We start from the raw sequence: 15897 nt of genomic DNA, 5'->3' as shown, positions 1-15897 counted from the left end.
ATACCCAGATTAGTTATAATGTGTGCCACCAAGCAAGCTCATACAACTCACTGACTCAGCTAAACATTCCAATATGCCTGATATCCTGGTTTTCTTACTCTGTATTTATCTCTCAGCTTATGGACATTAAAGAAATTGCATCATCTGTATTTATCATTATGTTTTCATTACTTGTATGCGTACAAACAGTAAATTAACACACGAACAGATTTTGTGTGTTTTTTTTTATGGTCACATAACATACATTTATCTATTATTGCTGATGGTAGGCACATGGTGAATGCAGATTTTGGCATCTGAGGGGAGCTGCAACAGCAAAAACTTTGAAAATCCCTGGTGAATATTATTAAAATGAATGTTCGGAATTATCTAATATTCTCTGAGGCATATATCGTTATTCAAAATTCTTCACAGTACTTCATATTATAACTCTGTAGGAAAGTAGCATATGCTGGTTTTAACGAATGGGTAAACTACTACAAATTTTCACCTGCACAGGTAAATATAATATGGAGGTATGTGCTATGAAATAAAACACCATAAATGTAAGTGTTAAATTTCATGAAACTTGTATCAGACTGATTCCATTTTAAATCCCCCAGGTAATGATTGGTCCTCTTCCATGGGTCAGTGGTAGCGTCGTCACCTTGTAATCAAGGTGTCCCAGGTTCGATACCCGGTAGAGGCACATAGTGGTTCGGATCTCACTTTAAACTGTAGGTCTAGTTCCAATTAGCCTTTCTGTGCATAAAGTGGACTTAAAACAAGAACCCCAGGCAATGACACCCACCATTCAGATTTTAATGCAACTTGGTGTATTCGTTACTACTACCAAGGTATAAACCCATGAACAATTTTTCTTCTGTAGCCCTCATAATTCCTGAGAAACAGAAGGCTAAGTTTCCTAATTTTGCATGGATCAGTCAATGCTGAGGCCATGGTGGGAGCCTGCAGTGCTTAACAGAAATAGTTGTATCTCGAAGTCAAATTGGCCTACCACTCTGAAACTTTTTTCTGAAGTTCATAAATATATGTATATCCCATTTAAAAGTTGTCACAAATATTCCTCCACTGAAAATCGAGAAAAACTATTGTATTGTTTATAATGTTGATTTTTTTGTATGTCAACATCTCAGATTACTAAATTTGCATTATCATTATAAGGCAAAGCAGTTATCATGCCATTTTTTTTAAATTGAAGTTTAAGGTAAAGTATATTCTGAAAGGCTATGAAATAAAATTAGTGTTATTTGCTCTGCTTATTAATCAATATTCTTTGAAACGAGGTTTATGCATATGGTCATTCTGTGCCAAATCTTCACCAAAAGAAAAAAAATACTTTTCAACCTGACCATTTCAGATTTTCATGAAATTTGGTAGGATCTTAGAAGACATGAAGTAACTTTTGTAGAAGAAACTAAATGAATATAACATCTTATGAGAATAACTGTGAGTTGAAAGTCTTAATTATTCTTGAACCAAACAATAATATTTTATGTATTGTAAGGTTGATTGATTTGCTTTATTTTTCTTCACCTTTTGTGCCAAATGATGAAGACAGAAAAGACTTACCACACGAAAATAAATAGTTTGATATTTTGTGGGGTTACCGCATTTTCAGTTGAGAAGAAAGAGGTGCACAGATTCACATCATGTATATATATATGCATATACGTATATGTGCATCAGGCTCCGATCACTAGTGCCATGTATGGATGCCAGGTGAATTCACTTTCTGGATCTCCCTCACATGGAAACTTTCAGAAGTTCTTACCAATAGTGTGTTTCTGTTTTAATATCAGATTAGCTAAATCAGATGCAGGTACAATGCAGTCAATTCCTCTTACACAAACTTTTTTTTTTTTTTCGTTTTCGCCAGCAATAATGGTAACAATGTGTTATCACTTTCACAATACTTGTATATACTGTGAATGTTTGTATGGAAGGATAAGTCCCACTGATAATGTCAGGAAATAGGACACTTTGTTTTGTACAATTCCATTGTTCACTTTCATAATAATCAGTCCCGAGAAGCATGTTTATGTGTTTTTAGCACCCAGCAAAATGCTATGTGTTACCATTTGAGCATCAAAATCTCACTCATGTGTGGAAGGTTTAGCTTGTTTGCTCGTCATCGAAAACATAAGTCATAATAATAATCTTTATTTATTTGTCGACCCCTTTTTCCATAGGTATGGATATCATCAGGTACATGTAAATATAGATAAGATATAGTATAAGAGATATTTAAGTATAAAATCATCAAAGATGTTCACATAACGCACATATATGATACACAAATTTACATAAATTGAATGTTTACAGTATTAAAAACAATGATAAACAGGTATGCCCATAATAAAAATATATAGTGTATGCATGATTTTTTTTTCTTAAGTTGGATACATTATTCCTTAAATTTATGTGATAGTATTTATAAACACTAAGCTCTATGAGATTACTAGATTTTTTTTTAAATATTTGGTCTAGGAATTAATTCGTGCGCCTGGACAAGAGATGGCGTAACGAGCATATCGTCCCACAGTTCTGTGTATCCACACTTGCGTTGAAAACTCCTGTCAGCGCACATCGTTCGTAGTATAGGGCAGTTGATTGATGCGTCAACAACAGCATTTTGTAGTCAACTGAACATGGTGCAGTTCGTGCCAGACAAAGTGTTTTTGCAGGGTGTTCTGCTTCATTACTTTAACATGCAGAAAAGTGCTACCGAAAGTCATCGTATTTTGGTGGAAGTGTATGGTGACCATGCGCTAGCTGAGCGAACGTGTCAGAAGTGGTTTGCACGGTTTAGAAGTGGTGATTTCGGCCTGGAAGACCAAGAGCGACCTGGACAGCCAAAAGAATTTGAAGACGAAGAATTGAGAGCATTGCTTGATCAGGATTCGTGTCAAACGCAGGAAGAACTTGCAGAAGCATTAGGTGTTGATCAAACAACAGTTTCCAAACGCCTCAAAGCTATGGGAATGATTCAAAAGATGTCACATTGGGTTCCACATGAATAGAAAGACAGAGACGTTGAAAGACGAAAAACCATTTGCGAATTGCTGCTTCAAAGACAGAAAAGAAAGGGGTTTTTGCATCGCATTGTTACTGGCAATGAGAAGTGGATCCATTACGAGAACCCAAAACGAAAAAAGGCCTGGGTGAAGCCAGGTGAACCAGGTCCATCACAACCGAAACGAGATATTCACTGTGCAAAGGTTATGCTGTGCATATGGTGGGATATGAAAGGTGTGGTGTACTATGAGCTGCTGCAACCGGGTGAAACTATTAATGGAGAACGTTATCGACGACAATTACTGTGTTTGAAGCAAGCTCTGGCCAGGAAACGACCAGAATGGGAGAACACACATGACAAACTTATTTTTCAACATGATAACGCTCGCCCACATGTCGCAAAACCGGTCAAAGCCTATTTAGAAAATGTCGGATGGGAAGTTTTACCCCACCCGCCGTATTCACCAGACGTTGCTCCTTCGGACTACTACTTGTCCTATTGCATGAATAACGATTTGATTGGACAGCGGTTCACTTCTTCAGAAGATATCGAAAAATGTGTCTGTGATTGGATCGCTTCAAAGGATGAGGACTTCTTTCGCCACGGAATCCGTAACTTGCCTGACAGATGGGCGAAAGTGGTGGCTCGTGATTTACAATATTTTTCTTAAGTATTTATGTATTTTGTGTTTGAACTACAGTTTCAATGTGTGTGTAACAACCGCACGAATTAATTCCTAGACCAAATACATAATTGACAGTTGTGCCCAATCTAATTTAAAATACATTTATGTCATACAATGCTCTTTCTGCAAGATATTGCTTGATTAACTGCATTTTTTTCTTAAAATGAGTGATATTTTTTAGCCAGGAAGGAAGTTTGTTGTAAAATTTTACACCTGCAGAATGTGGTGTAAAACTCTGTCTGTCAGAGTTAGTGTGTTTGTGTGGACATAAAAGTTTTTTCTTTGTCTTGTGTTATGTCCATGGATGTGTTGACTTCTAACTTGTATCTCATCATTTAGTATGAAAATAATAAATTTATAAACATACAGTGAATATAAAGTCAAAATTTTGTTTTCACAAAAGGCAATTCTGCATGTGGATCTGGATGGTAGTTTGCATATAAGTCTAGCAGGCCTTTTCTGTAGTGTAAATACTCTTTTTGTATGTACGTGAGCTGCTCCTTCCCAAGCTGTAATACAGTACTCTAAGTGAGGATAGATAAGACCATAATATGGATTCATGATGATTTCCTTGATATGATACTGCGAATTAATTTTCAACAGGTATAGGTTTTTGGTGAGTTATCAGAGATATAGTCAGTATGACATGCCCAATTTAGTTTATCATCGATGATCAATCCTAGAAATTTTACCTGGTTAACATATTCTATTTCATTTTCATCTAAGTAGACCGTCAAGTTATCTATCAAAGTTCTTCTTGTTGCCAGGGTTAAAAATCATAAAATTTGTTTTTTGATGGTTCACATTTAGGCTATTAGCATTTAAGTACTTGGTTATTTGATTAATCGAGATGCAAGTTTGGATTTCTAATTGTTCTTTTGTTTTTGCCCTACATATTATGTTAGTGTCATCTGCATAGGTGATAGTTTGAGTCATGTTGTTCTTCGGTATGTCATTGATGTAAAGGATGAATAATAATGGACCAAGTATAGATCCTGAGGGACACCTACCTTTGATTATTTAAAACTGAAGTAAAAGTTTTGATAGATGTATTATTTATGTGCTCAATTTGAGTGGATTGTATTCGTTCTGAAAGAAATGACTTAATTAGGTTAAATGTGCCACCTCGAATGCCTAGACTATGCAGTTTATGCCTAAGTGTGTTGTGGTTGAGAGAATTAAATGCTTTAGACAGATCTAGAAAAACCATTCTTGGAATATCATTATAATTATTTCTAATTATTTTTATAAATTGTACAGTTGCTGAATTTGTTGATTTGTCTTTTTGAAAAATATGTTGATACTGATTTATAATACTAAATTTGGAGCAAAAATCATGAATTTTATGACAGATTATTTTTTCTAGTACTTTCGAGAACGGTGGCGTAATGCTATTGGTCTGCAATTTAAGGGGTCTGTTTTAGGCCCTTTTTGTATATTGTTTTTATGACACACTTTTTTTAAGATCTTTGGGAATATGCCATTCCTTTTTTATGAATTTATAGCAAATTGCAGAGGCAGAAGTAGAGAGTGTGTACACTTTTTTATTAGTTAGTTAGACCAACCATCAATGTCGCATGATTTCTTGTTATTTAGGGAATTTATAGTTTTTTCTAGGTCGATAATACTTATTTCATCTAGAATGATAGAGTTTTAAATGCTAATTGTGGATTGGCCCAAATTTTTAGCTTATTCGGTTTACAATCTAGTGTTTGGGTTATCATTCAGAAGAGTGTTATTGAATATTGTTGCTACAGTTTGTGGGTCTTTTACATCGGTACCATTTCTAGCTGGTGAGATATTTTCTTTAGTTTTTTTGTTATCTTTCCCTCTTCGCTTGTACAGTATATCCCATATGATTTTAGAATTATTGCTATTACTTTTAATTTTTTGTGATAAATGGTGAGCTTTCTCAGATTTAATTAATTAGCACATCACACTATGATGCTAGGGGTCCTGGGTTCGAATCCCAGCCTGGGCATGGATGTTTGTAGGTGTCCATTCATCATGTCATCACTCATCTCCATCTTCGCAAATTAGCCAAAAGTGGCACAAAAAGCGAAGTAAAATGAAGCAAATACATATATATATATATATATTCTTTTTTCTTACTTTTATACATATCATTATAAATTTTCTCTTTGGTAGCTATGAATTTGTTGTGGATGCTTTTCAGTTCATTTTTTCTGCACGATTTTGTTTGTAACCCAATCTTTGCTTTTTTATTTAAATATATATATATATCTTTTTAATGGGACATACAATATTTAGGTAGAATATGAGTGTATAAGATTTTCCCAAATTTTTTCGTAGCGTCTGAGTGGTACACTTGTGTCCAATCTTCTTTTTTTAGAAGATAAGATAGATACTTGATATTTTCTTCATTCATATTTCTACATTCTATTGCATAAATTTTCGTTATATTATGGTTTATGGGCAACTTTACTTAGATGAGTTGTGCTGTGTGGTCTGATATTAAGTTGTGAATCACCTCTGTTTTTATCACGTCAAAAGGAAAGTTGAGGCCTCCCTGATGGCGCAGTGGTAGCATCGTCACCTTGTAATGAAGGGGTCCCGGGTTCGATTCCCGGTGGAGGCACATAGTGGTTCGGATCCCACTTTAAACTGTAGGTCCAGTCCCGATTAGCCTTACTGTGCATGAAGTAAACTTATAGCATCAATTCAATCAATCAAAGCAAGTATTAGATAGGCGCCGTGTAACGAAAAACTTTGGTAACCTCTGCTCTAGACCATGGATATTAGCTTTGTTCCTTCTTTCGTCAGTGCTATATTTTTTAAAAAACAATGCAAATATAGGTAAAAAAATTAGCTTATACCGTTCCCTCTGTAGAAGCAATGTTACTATAAACGTATTTGTATAACGTAAGAAGTGCCAGGCTCAAACAGCTCAAGCGTGTGGTGTAAATCAAGCTATCGTTTCTTGGATATGTTCGGGGGCAAAACAATGTGGATTGGGGCCAGCTCGAATGTTTCAATCACCTAGAAAGCACATTAACGTACCGAAAAGAATGACAAACTTAAATGACTTTGAAAGATGTAGTTCGTAGAACCGTCTTTGAATTTTACGATTGTGGCGAATTTCCTGCTGCCAAAAAGATAACGTACTCTTTATGGGATAAAATATCTTACAAAGGCACTGCAACTTCCACCTTGAGAATATTGAAACAATTAGGCTTCAAGTACAGGAAAACCATCGACGGTCGTAAATTTCTGATGGAGAGAAGTGACATTGTTAAGTCAAGGGTAAAATTCCTTCGTACAATGCACGAAATTCGAGTGTCTGGTGATTCGAGACCAATCTTTTAACTTGACGAGACATGGGTAAAACAGAACCACACATTAAAATGTGTTGTTAACGAAGAACTTGACAGTGTAACACAAGAACAATGGGCGCTTGTGTTAAACATGCACAACAATTACAGGAAAACGATTTTGTAAGGGAGATACATCGGGATGAAATTTTGGACCCAATTATAATAAATTTGAAGAATGACACACAGGGCGAATGTAGTGTGGTCAGTGACGATGAGGACAACGACGGCAGTTGTTGGAGTGATGAGGAGCCCCTCTCTGGCAGTTTCTCTGGCATAAGCATGTATGTTCTTTTCTCCCATTAAGTTTAATATATGTTATATTATCTAATGTTCTGTGCTCTCTGTGACAAGGCGTTTAACTCAACCACGCTGTCTCTTTTCCGTGTGAGATTTTGACATGGCACCGCTGCAGTGCGCTGCTATTGGCTATCGCCATATGCAGGAGATTTGACACGCACTCTAGTCATTTGATTTTGCATATTTTTATGTCTGTGGTTAGAGCCTGAATGTGTTTTCTTAAAATTTGTTTCCTTGGTTTCCAGTGTGATAGGTGCAGATGTTTGAGAGATTTTGGTGGATACAGTGATTCAAAAAAGTATTCAACTCACCACAGGCTTCAGACGGAAACATGTACAACAAGCAGAAAAGGAACGAAAATGGAAGTACATGTGTACAGAAGTTTAGTGCATACTATTGAGGTACAAACTACACAGAAAAGAAACGCATTTAGTAGATGACAGAATCAGTACAGAAAAACAAAAGACAAGATGCGTAATTGGAGCTCAATCATGCGCCCATCAGATGCCCATTAGCCCATTTGTAATTCTTTCTTGTAATGTTATGTAATTGCAATGAAATTTAAGCCTAGGGGCCTCACATGAGCGCATGATTGCTTCGCTATATAAGATCTGTGAACTAGATGAGAAAAATCTCACAGCTACAACAAAATACGGTGGGGGAAGGGTAATAGTGTGGGACTGTAAGAGTGCCAATCATGTTGGTAATTTGTAATTCATTGATGGTACAATGGACCACACACGTTACATCAACATTTTGAAGTCACACCTATCCAACTCAGTGAAGATTATCGGGCTTACTGGTAGCTACATGTTCACCCTGGACAATGAACCGAAACGTTCAGCCCTCAACACCAAGCTCTGGTTATTGTACAACTCCCCATGCTGGATGCAAACAGCTCCCCAATCGCAAGACATTAATCCTAACGAGAATGTATGGCATATTTTCCAAGAAAGAATCCAAGAACACCACATTTTCAACAAAAACGACCTCAAGTGCATTTTGTTGGATGAATGGGGGAGATTACCCAACAAACAACAGATACCTTGGCGAAATTAGTCCCACAACGGTTGCAGGAAATCATCAAGAGGGAAGGGGGTCCAAGCAGGTATTAAGGATGTCACACACACCAAATATTGTATGCCGCAAGTATTACAGTTGAATACTCTTTTGAGCTCCAATTATGCATCTTGTCTTTTGTTTTTCTGTACTGATTCTGTCATCTACTAAATGCATTTCTTTTCTGTGTAGTTTGTACCTCAATAGCATGCACTAAACTTCTGTACACATGTACTTCCATTTTCGTCCCTTTTCTGCTTGTTGTACATGTTTCCGTCTGAAGCCTGTGGTGAGTTGAATACTTTTTTGAGTCACTGTATGTTCGAATTTGATTTGACTATCTACATTATTTGCAATTTTGAATTTGGTTCGATGTGGATTTGATTTTTACATTTTTCATGGCTTAGATTTATGCCGATCATTGCTGTAGTATCACTGACCTTGGTAATTTTATCAGAAGTATTTACCATAAAATATCCCCACTGAATCTACTCTGAAATCGTACATTTCGTGTAGACGATCACTGCTTGTATACCCTTTCCCATTTTTACTCATTTTGTTTTTATCAGCTTCATTATATTCCCCTGACATTCCTCTCTCGCCCTTATCATTTGATCTGATAGTATGTAGGTCAAATTTCCAACTGCAATAGGTTCACTGCATTTATCATTTTTCTGGTTTACAGTTTCTATTATTCTATCACTTAAGTATTCCTTACGCTTTTTGCTAAGATGAAGTCCATGTCTGGTATACATGTCTCTGTAAATAGTGTGGACTTCAAGAAATGTTACATTTGCAAACCCTTTACACAATTTTGTTATTCTATTATTTACAGTTTTTACTTCTTTGTTCACACAGGAATTTTCCATCACATCATACCTGGGTGGGATAGTGGCTACAACAACATTGGTAGCAATAATTTTTTTTAGGTTGTTTTGTAGTGATCTAATTACTTAGGAACCTTCATTTTTTGATATATCATTGGTGCCAGTGATTATTATTATTACTTGATCATTATGTCCTAATATTGTACACTCTTTTTCGACACCTTCTAGTACATTTTCTGATGTAGCACCTGGTTTGATGGTGCCACAAACTTCTATGTTCATCTTTTTTGACAAAATTGGAGCTAGTCCGTGACATTAACTGTCACCATATATGTGAATTTTTGGTGACTATATCTCATTTTCTCTTTTTTGGCTTGTTTTGTGGTATGCTTATCTTTTTAGTGCTGCTTTCCCCGAGGTCACAACTATGTTTTTTGGTATAATTAATGTTCTCATCGGATTTGATACTTGTAGCTTGAGTGACATTACTTGCCTTCGGCCCTACACATATTGTTGTGTGGACTAACATTTATATTGGCCTTTGTTGGTTGTATATCATCTTCTGCTATCACGGGGTTGTAGTGTATATCAAAGGAATTCTGGTGAGTTACTGTCGGGTTGGGTGTGAAGCTTTTCTTTATGGAAGCTATTTGTGATAGACCTCCTTGTGGATGGGAACTACATTTTGTGCCATATCTCGTAATTTCACCCCATGTCCCTTTGTAGTTATTCCTATAGCTCGCATAAATATTCTGATTTTCTTTGGGTGCCATTGTTTGTAAATCATTTTCAAGAGTTCAATGATTATATTTTTTCAATCAAGTTCAGTCTTAATTTTTTGCAGTTGTGCTTTTAACTGGTAGCAATTTCTGCAGTCCCTCATGATTTTTTTTCCAACTTTGTTCACAAAAAATGTAATTTTACAAAATGCAGAAGACACTATTTGTTACCATTTGTTACTGTCTGTGCTATTTGCTATTTGGTGATTCAAGAGTTCAGTACACTACCTGACAACAGTGTCACACTATTAAGATTCAAGAGGTGAAAGTACTGTTCGGTAAGAGGTGATGCACTGTTTCTCCTTTGTAAATGTGCATTTTTTTGCTTTGAAGAAGAGCATGTCAGTTTTAAAATTCCTCTGTAAAATACTAATAATTTTGACAGAGTAACACTACTAGTTCTTTCACTTAGCCTTCACGTTGCACTCGCTTTTACTTTATAATGTTCCCGTAGTCTGTATCCGGTCTAAAAAAACGTAACAAAATCGGAGAACTTTTTAACGAACCACTACCTTCTTCTTCTTGTCTGCTGTTGACCCACTTATACACTTGTATATATAAGATACAAGCATTGATGCATCGAAAATTGAGTTTACAGTTATGGTTCATGGCAGAGGGTTCCAATAACAGAAACTTAGAAATCTCAAAGTATCAGTTGAAATATTAATATAACGTTAACAAGAAAGACAAAAAAGAAATAAATAAAATAGGAAATTGCATTTTTTTCATTAATGGCGCTTATTAAAAATAACAAATTCATTGTAATCTCATTTAGACGTATCTTTTAAGAATCAAATATTTTATGGGCATTCATTCCATTCTCATGGGTGAGGCATGCGGACTACATTTTTGATGTTAAACTAACTAGTCTTCTGATAGTTAAACAACATTTTTCTTAGTTTCTGTTCTATGAAATATGAAACTTGTACTGTTGATTAAACAAAACTACCCTTAAAATACTTTCCCAGATTTGTTGCTACAAGTGAACAATTTATTGTCACATTTGAGAAAGATGGAACACTGCCTTTTCACTTATTAAGTAATTATTTTAATTTCTCTGAATTGTCAAATTATGAAAAATAAAGTATTTGAGACAGAGAGAATATAAATGGCCTTTGATTATTCTAGTGGAGTTGAGAAGAAACATAACAATAAAGGAGAAATGTATTGTTTTTTGTGTCACAGGTAAGATACAGTACAATATGGTAGTAAATTTAAAAGTATAGTCTAATTGTACGGAAAATAACTTCTACCTTTTAACTTAATTATGGATAATACTTGAATTTTTACGAAATGACAATTTTAGATTTTTCACTCACAAGATAGCATAAAGTTAGAGCATTGCATTTAAATATTGAGGTTCAGGGCCTCTTTGACATGCAATGTCCCTTTATTTTAAACTCCCTGTATATGAAAAATCCCAGTAAAATTTCCTCCCTATCTTGTGAATTATAATAATTTCTCAGTTTGAATATAAATGATAGAAAAGTCAGGGAATAACCCAGAGTATGTGCAGCTGCTGTAGAATTGTACAGTAAAGAGAAAATTGCCAAGGATTGGAATGCATAGAAAAAAAACATGTGGCTGTTGTAGGTGGTTTCATATGCCAGTAGGTAGATACTGTTACACATTTTTGTGCAAGCATAAATTTAAGAGTGTAGCCTATGTTAGATGATAATTTCTTGTAACATATTGAAACTTTTTGTTTCAGGAACAAAGAAGGAAATTTAATATTACCTGCTTTCATCACAAATTGTGGGAAACCTTCAGGAATCATGTGTGCTGGTGAAATTGTTGGTGGAAGTATTAAATATCATCACATCATTGAAACCATGTCAGTATGTTGTAATATAAAATCATTCAATAAATCAGTTGCTTTAAGTAAACGTAAGTACAGGAATATCCTCAATCGAAAAGGAAATACTAATATCAAATCTGAAATCAAGGATAGAATTTATCCTTTCAATTGTACTCATTGTGGAATGTCATTTACAGAGAAAGTAAATTTAATGTGCCATATCAAAACACACAATGAATTTATTTTGTTGAAAAGACAAGAACGCAAGAAAACATTTATCCAAAATATAAAATTAAAAAAAATAAGCCACAAAGGTATTCGCCCTTATGAATGCTCTCAATGCAGTAAGAGATTTACTGGAAGTGGAAGCTTGAAAGTCCATTTGAGAATTCACGAAGGAATTCGCCCATATGAATGCCCTCAATGCAAAAAGAGATTTACTCAAAGTGGAAACTTGAAAGTCCATTTGAGAATTCACGAAGGAATTCACCAATATGAATGCCCTCAGTGCAAGAAGAGATTTACTGATATTGCCAACTTGAAAGTCCATTTGAGAATTCACGAAGGAATTCGCCCATATGAATGTAATCAGTGCAAAAAGAGATTTTCTCAAAGTGGAAGCTTGAAAGATCATTTGAGAATTCATGAAGGAATTCGCCCATATGAATGCCCCCAGTGCAAGAAGAGATTTTCTCAAAGTGGAAACTTGAAAGTCCATTTGAGAATTCACGAAGGAATTCGCCCATATGAATGCCCTCAGTGCAAAAAGAGATTTTCTCAAAGTTCGAGCTTGAAAGTACATTTGAGAATTCACGAAGGAATTCGCCCATATGAATGCCCTCAGTGCAAGAAGAGATTTACTGATATTGCCAACTTAAAAGTCCATTTGAGAATTCACAAAGGAATTCACCCATATGAATGCCCTCAGTGCAAAAAGAGATTTTCTCAAAGTGGAAGCTTGAAAACCCATTTGAGAATTCACGAAGGAATTCGCCCATATGAATGCCCCCAGTGCAAAAAAGATATTTAATCGAAGTGGAAACTTGAAAGCCCATTTGAGAATTCACGAAGGAATTCGCCCATATGAATGCCCTCAGTGCAAAAAGAGATTTTCTCAAAGTGGAAGCTTGAAAACCCATTTGAGAATTCACAAAGGAATTCGCCCATATGAATGCCCCCAGTGCAAAAAGAGATTTACTCGAAGTGGAAACTTGAAAGTCCATTTGAGAATTCACCCATATGAATGCCCCCAGTGCAAAAAGAGATTTACTCGAAGTGGAAACTTGAAAGCCCATTTGAGAATTCACGAAGGAATTCACCCATTTAAATGCCCTTAGTGCAAAGAAGAATTTACTGTAAGTGGAAACTCGAAAGCATTTGAGAATTCACAAAGGAATTCACCCATATGAATGCCCTCAATGCATTTACTCAAAATGGAAACTTGAAATCCTATTTGAGAATTCACCAAGGAATTCGCCCATATGAATGCCCTCAGTGCAAAAGGAGATTTACTCGAAGTGGAAGCTTGAAAACCCATTTGAGAATTCATGAAGGAATTCGCCCATATGAATGCCCTCAATGCAGAAAGAGATTTAATCAAACTGAAAAGTTAAGAGTCCATTTGAAAACTCACTAGCGAATTTGTCCATAATGCCCTTAGTACCAAAAGAAAATCGTGCTTTAAGTGTTAATTTTTTAATTAACTTGATAATTCACGAAAGAATTAGTGATACAAATCCCCTACAATGGAAAAACTTATCTTTGAAAATGCAATCTGGAAAATTGATTTGCTGTATTTTTTTCCTTATTCAAGTAGTCATAATACACATACGAGGGTTTGCTGATAGCTTCTAGCTCTATCTAGAAGAAACGAGATTTGGCGAATGATGTTGATGTTTTTATTTAACATGTTCTTTGTGAAGTCTATCACAGTTGCTTAACTTTTGTCAGAACTTTAGAAAACCTTCTAAAAAGATATATGGTTGTTACTGAAAACTTGCCTTTACAACCTGTATGACCTCAACAGTTGTGACAAAACAACTCCTCTTCAGGTGTTTTTTAGATTTGGGTAGAGATAGTCTTATGAAGGGGCTAAGCATATGGAATATAGCAGATGATTCAGAACTTTTGAACGAACCCAGGTGAGCCAAATTGTGCATTATGATGGTGGCTCTGTGTGCTGATGCGATAACCAGGAAGAGAATGACCACTGATGTGCCGTAGACTATAAGTTTACATCGACATGCATTGTCTATGTGTAATCTACATGAATATTACATTAGCGTATAGTAGTTTACATAGTCTACTGTAGAGAATAGATTTAATTTAAACAACACAGAGGAATGAAATTTTTTGTGCTGTATAAATGAGAAAGTATTTTTTCCCCTTCAAGCAAGTCTATTATCTGTACATATAACCACCTTATGACCATCTAATGTAAACAAACTTATCGAATTTTCAGTAACGATAGAAAAAGGAACTACTGGGAAAAAACAAATGACAAGTCAGGTAAACACTGATATCACTGTTTACACTGACGAAAGGAAGGAAAGGCTAAAAAAAATAGATTTTTCCACCATTTTACTACATAGAAAAATGCATTTGTCTTGAACCCTTAGACGACAGAGCGTGTTTTCCCAGTAAACGCATGAAGGACAGGCGTTTTCAGCGGGAATTATAAATTTCCGCATGCTTTTATATAACATTTTATATCTCTGGAACTAAGAGCGCTGGAGTTACAAATTATACCTCGTTTTGTTCAGTACAGATGTGGCTATAAGCCTATGACATGAAACAAAATTTTCCGTTATTGAGTAGAAAAGGAAGAATAAGAAAACTTGTTTTGTTTTTACGAAATTTTAAAATCTGCATGTGCCCACATGGCGATGCCGGGACGTAAATGTTCAAAATTGTACCAGCACATTGCCTGATATGTTTTGCACTATCGTACAAAAAATCACGAACATATTTGAGATACTTTCCGGGGAAGGATATATTTTCCAATGTGAAACACCCGATTTTTTTTGAGCGGGAAATTTGAAATTTGGCGCACGTACATTAAATAATTTTTTTAACCAATATTAAGAACACTGGAGTTACAAACCTCGTTTTGTTCAGTACAGATGTGCCTATAAGCCTATCCGTTATCTGGTAGAAGAAGAAAAAGAAAAACTTGTTTTTTTTACGAAATTTGAAAATCAGTGGGCCTGCACGCGATTACGCCGTGACGTAATTGTGCAAAATTATTATTTTAGTGCGTTCGTTCCCTTGGTAAAAGTGCCATTACAAATCCCAGAACTGAGAAAATAATTATAATAAAATTAAAAAAGAAATGAAACAATATTTCCAGAGGGCTGCCCCCCCCCCCCCAATATAACCCAAATGAAATTAAACCTTACTGGTTGTTTATCACATACCTCAAGACTCATGCAGAACTGAAAACAATGTATATGCGAACAAAAACAAGAGTCACAGTATGTCCCAAAAGTCAGATACTACATGCAAAAGCATCTTGTCAACTACAGTTGACATGCCGTTGTTTAAGGGTTAAAGCAGATCTTTCCAAGCTTGTGTGAAATGATGGAGCTGGAAGTAAGAAAAAGTTTGTCCATTTTACGGACATCGCATTTTCTTTTTCTTTTCAGTGATGTGTCAAGTATATTCTGCAATTTAGAAAATAGTGAATTGGTTGATTTGTGACTTATCAACAGGATAAAGTTACTGGCGCTGTGTTGTGAGGGTAAACTGTCGGTAATCTAGCTCTTGATAGCACTGCAAATTAAGTGAGTGAGTTCATTTACCAGGTGAATCACAAACTTTTATCTATAAAATTGTTAATACTGTATTTGGATGATTGCTATGTGCAATAAAATTGTATTTGAACCTAAATAATATGTTTTTGTTGTTGGGAATCCTTGACCCTAGAATATTGATATATGTAATTCTTTTTGTATGCAGGATTGTCACATTGTCAGTTCACGTCTGCTCCTCTATCTCCTTCTAGGATAAGTTTAGGTTGTGGTACTGCAGAGTACAGATACATATACTTATGTAGTTTTACCCCAATTGGCATAGATCTTTTTATTTAAGCCATTGCCC

General features: G+C 35.4%; 1 protein-coding gene across 4 annotated transcripts in view; it reads left to right on the top strand.

Annotated features, from left to right (window-relative positions):
• The window catches only part of LOC146004332 (uncharacterized), a 381568-nt gene extending 365931 nt beyond the window's left edge, over positions 1-15637 (top strand). For all 4 annotated transcript variants that reach the window (XM_083143108.1, XM_083143107.1, XM_083143106.1 and 1 more), the window contains exon 4: positions 11713-15637. In XM_083143108.1, coding sequence (XP_082999234.1) covers positions 11713-12829 — 1117 coding nt within the window. In that variant the 3' untranslated portion in view covers positions 12830-15637. The remainder of the gene's footprint in view (positions 1-11712) is intronic.
• The last annotated feature ends 260 nt before the right edge of the window (positions 15638-15897 follow it).

Source organism: Lepisma saccharinum, chromosome 21, assembly GCF_977018435.1.
Source record: "Lepisma saccharinum chromosome 21, izLepSacc3.1, whole genome shotgun sequence".
Taxonomy (NCBI): Eukaryota; Metazoa; Arthropoda; class Insecta; order Zygentoma; family Lepismatidae; genus Lepisma; species Lepisma saccharinum.
Note: the sequence above shows the minus strand (reverse complement) of the source record. Positions and strands in the feature narration are given on the sequence as shown.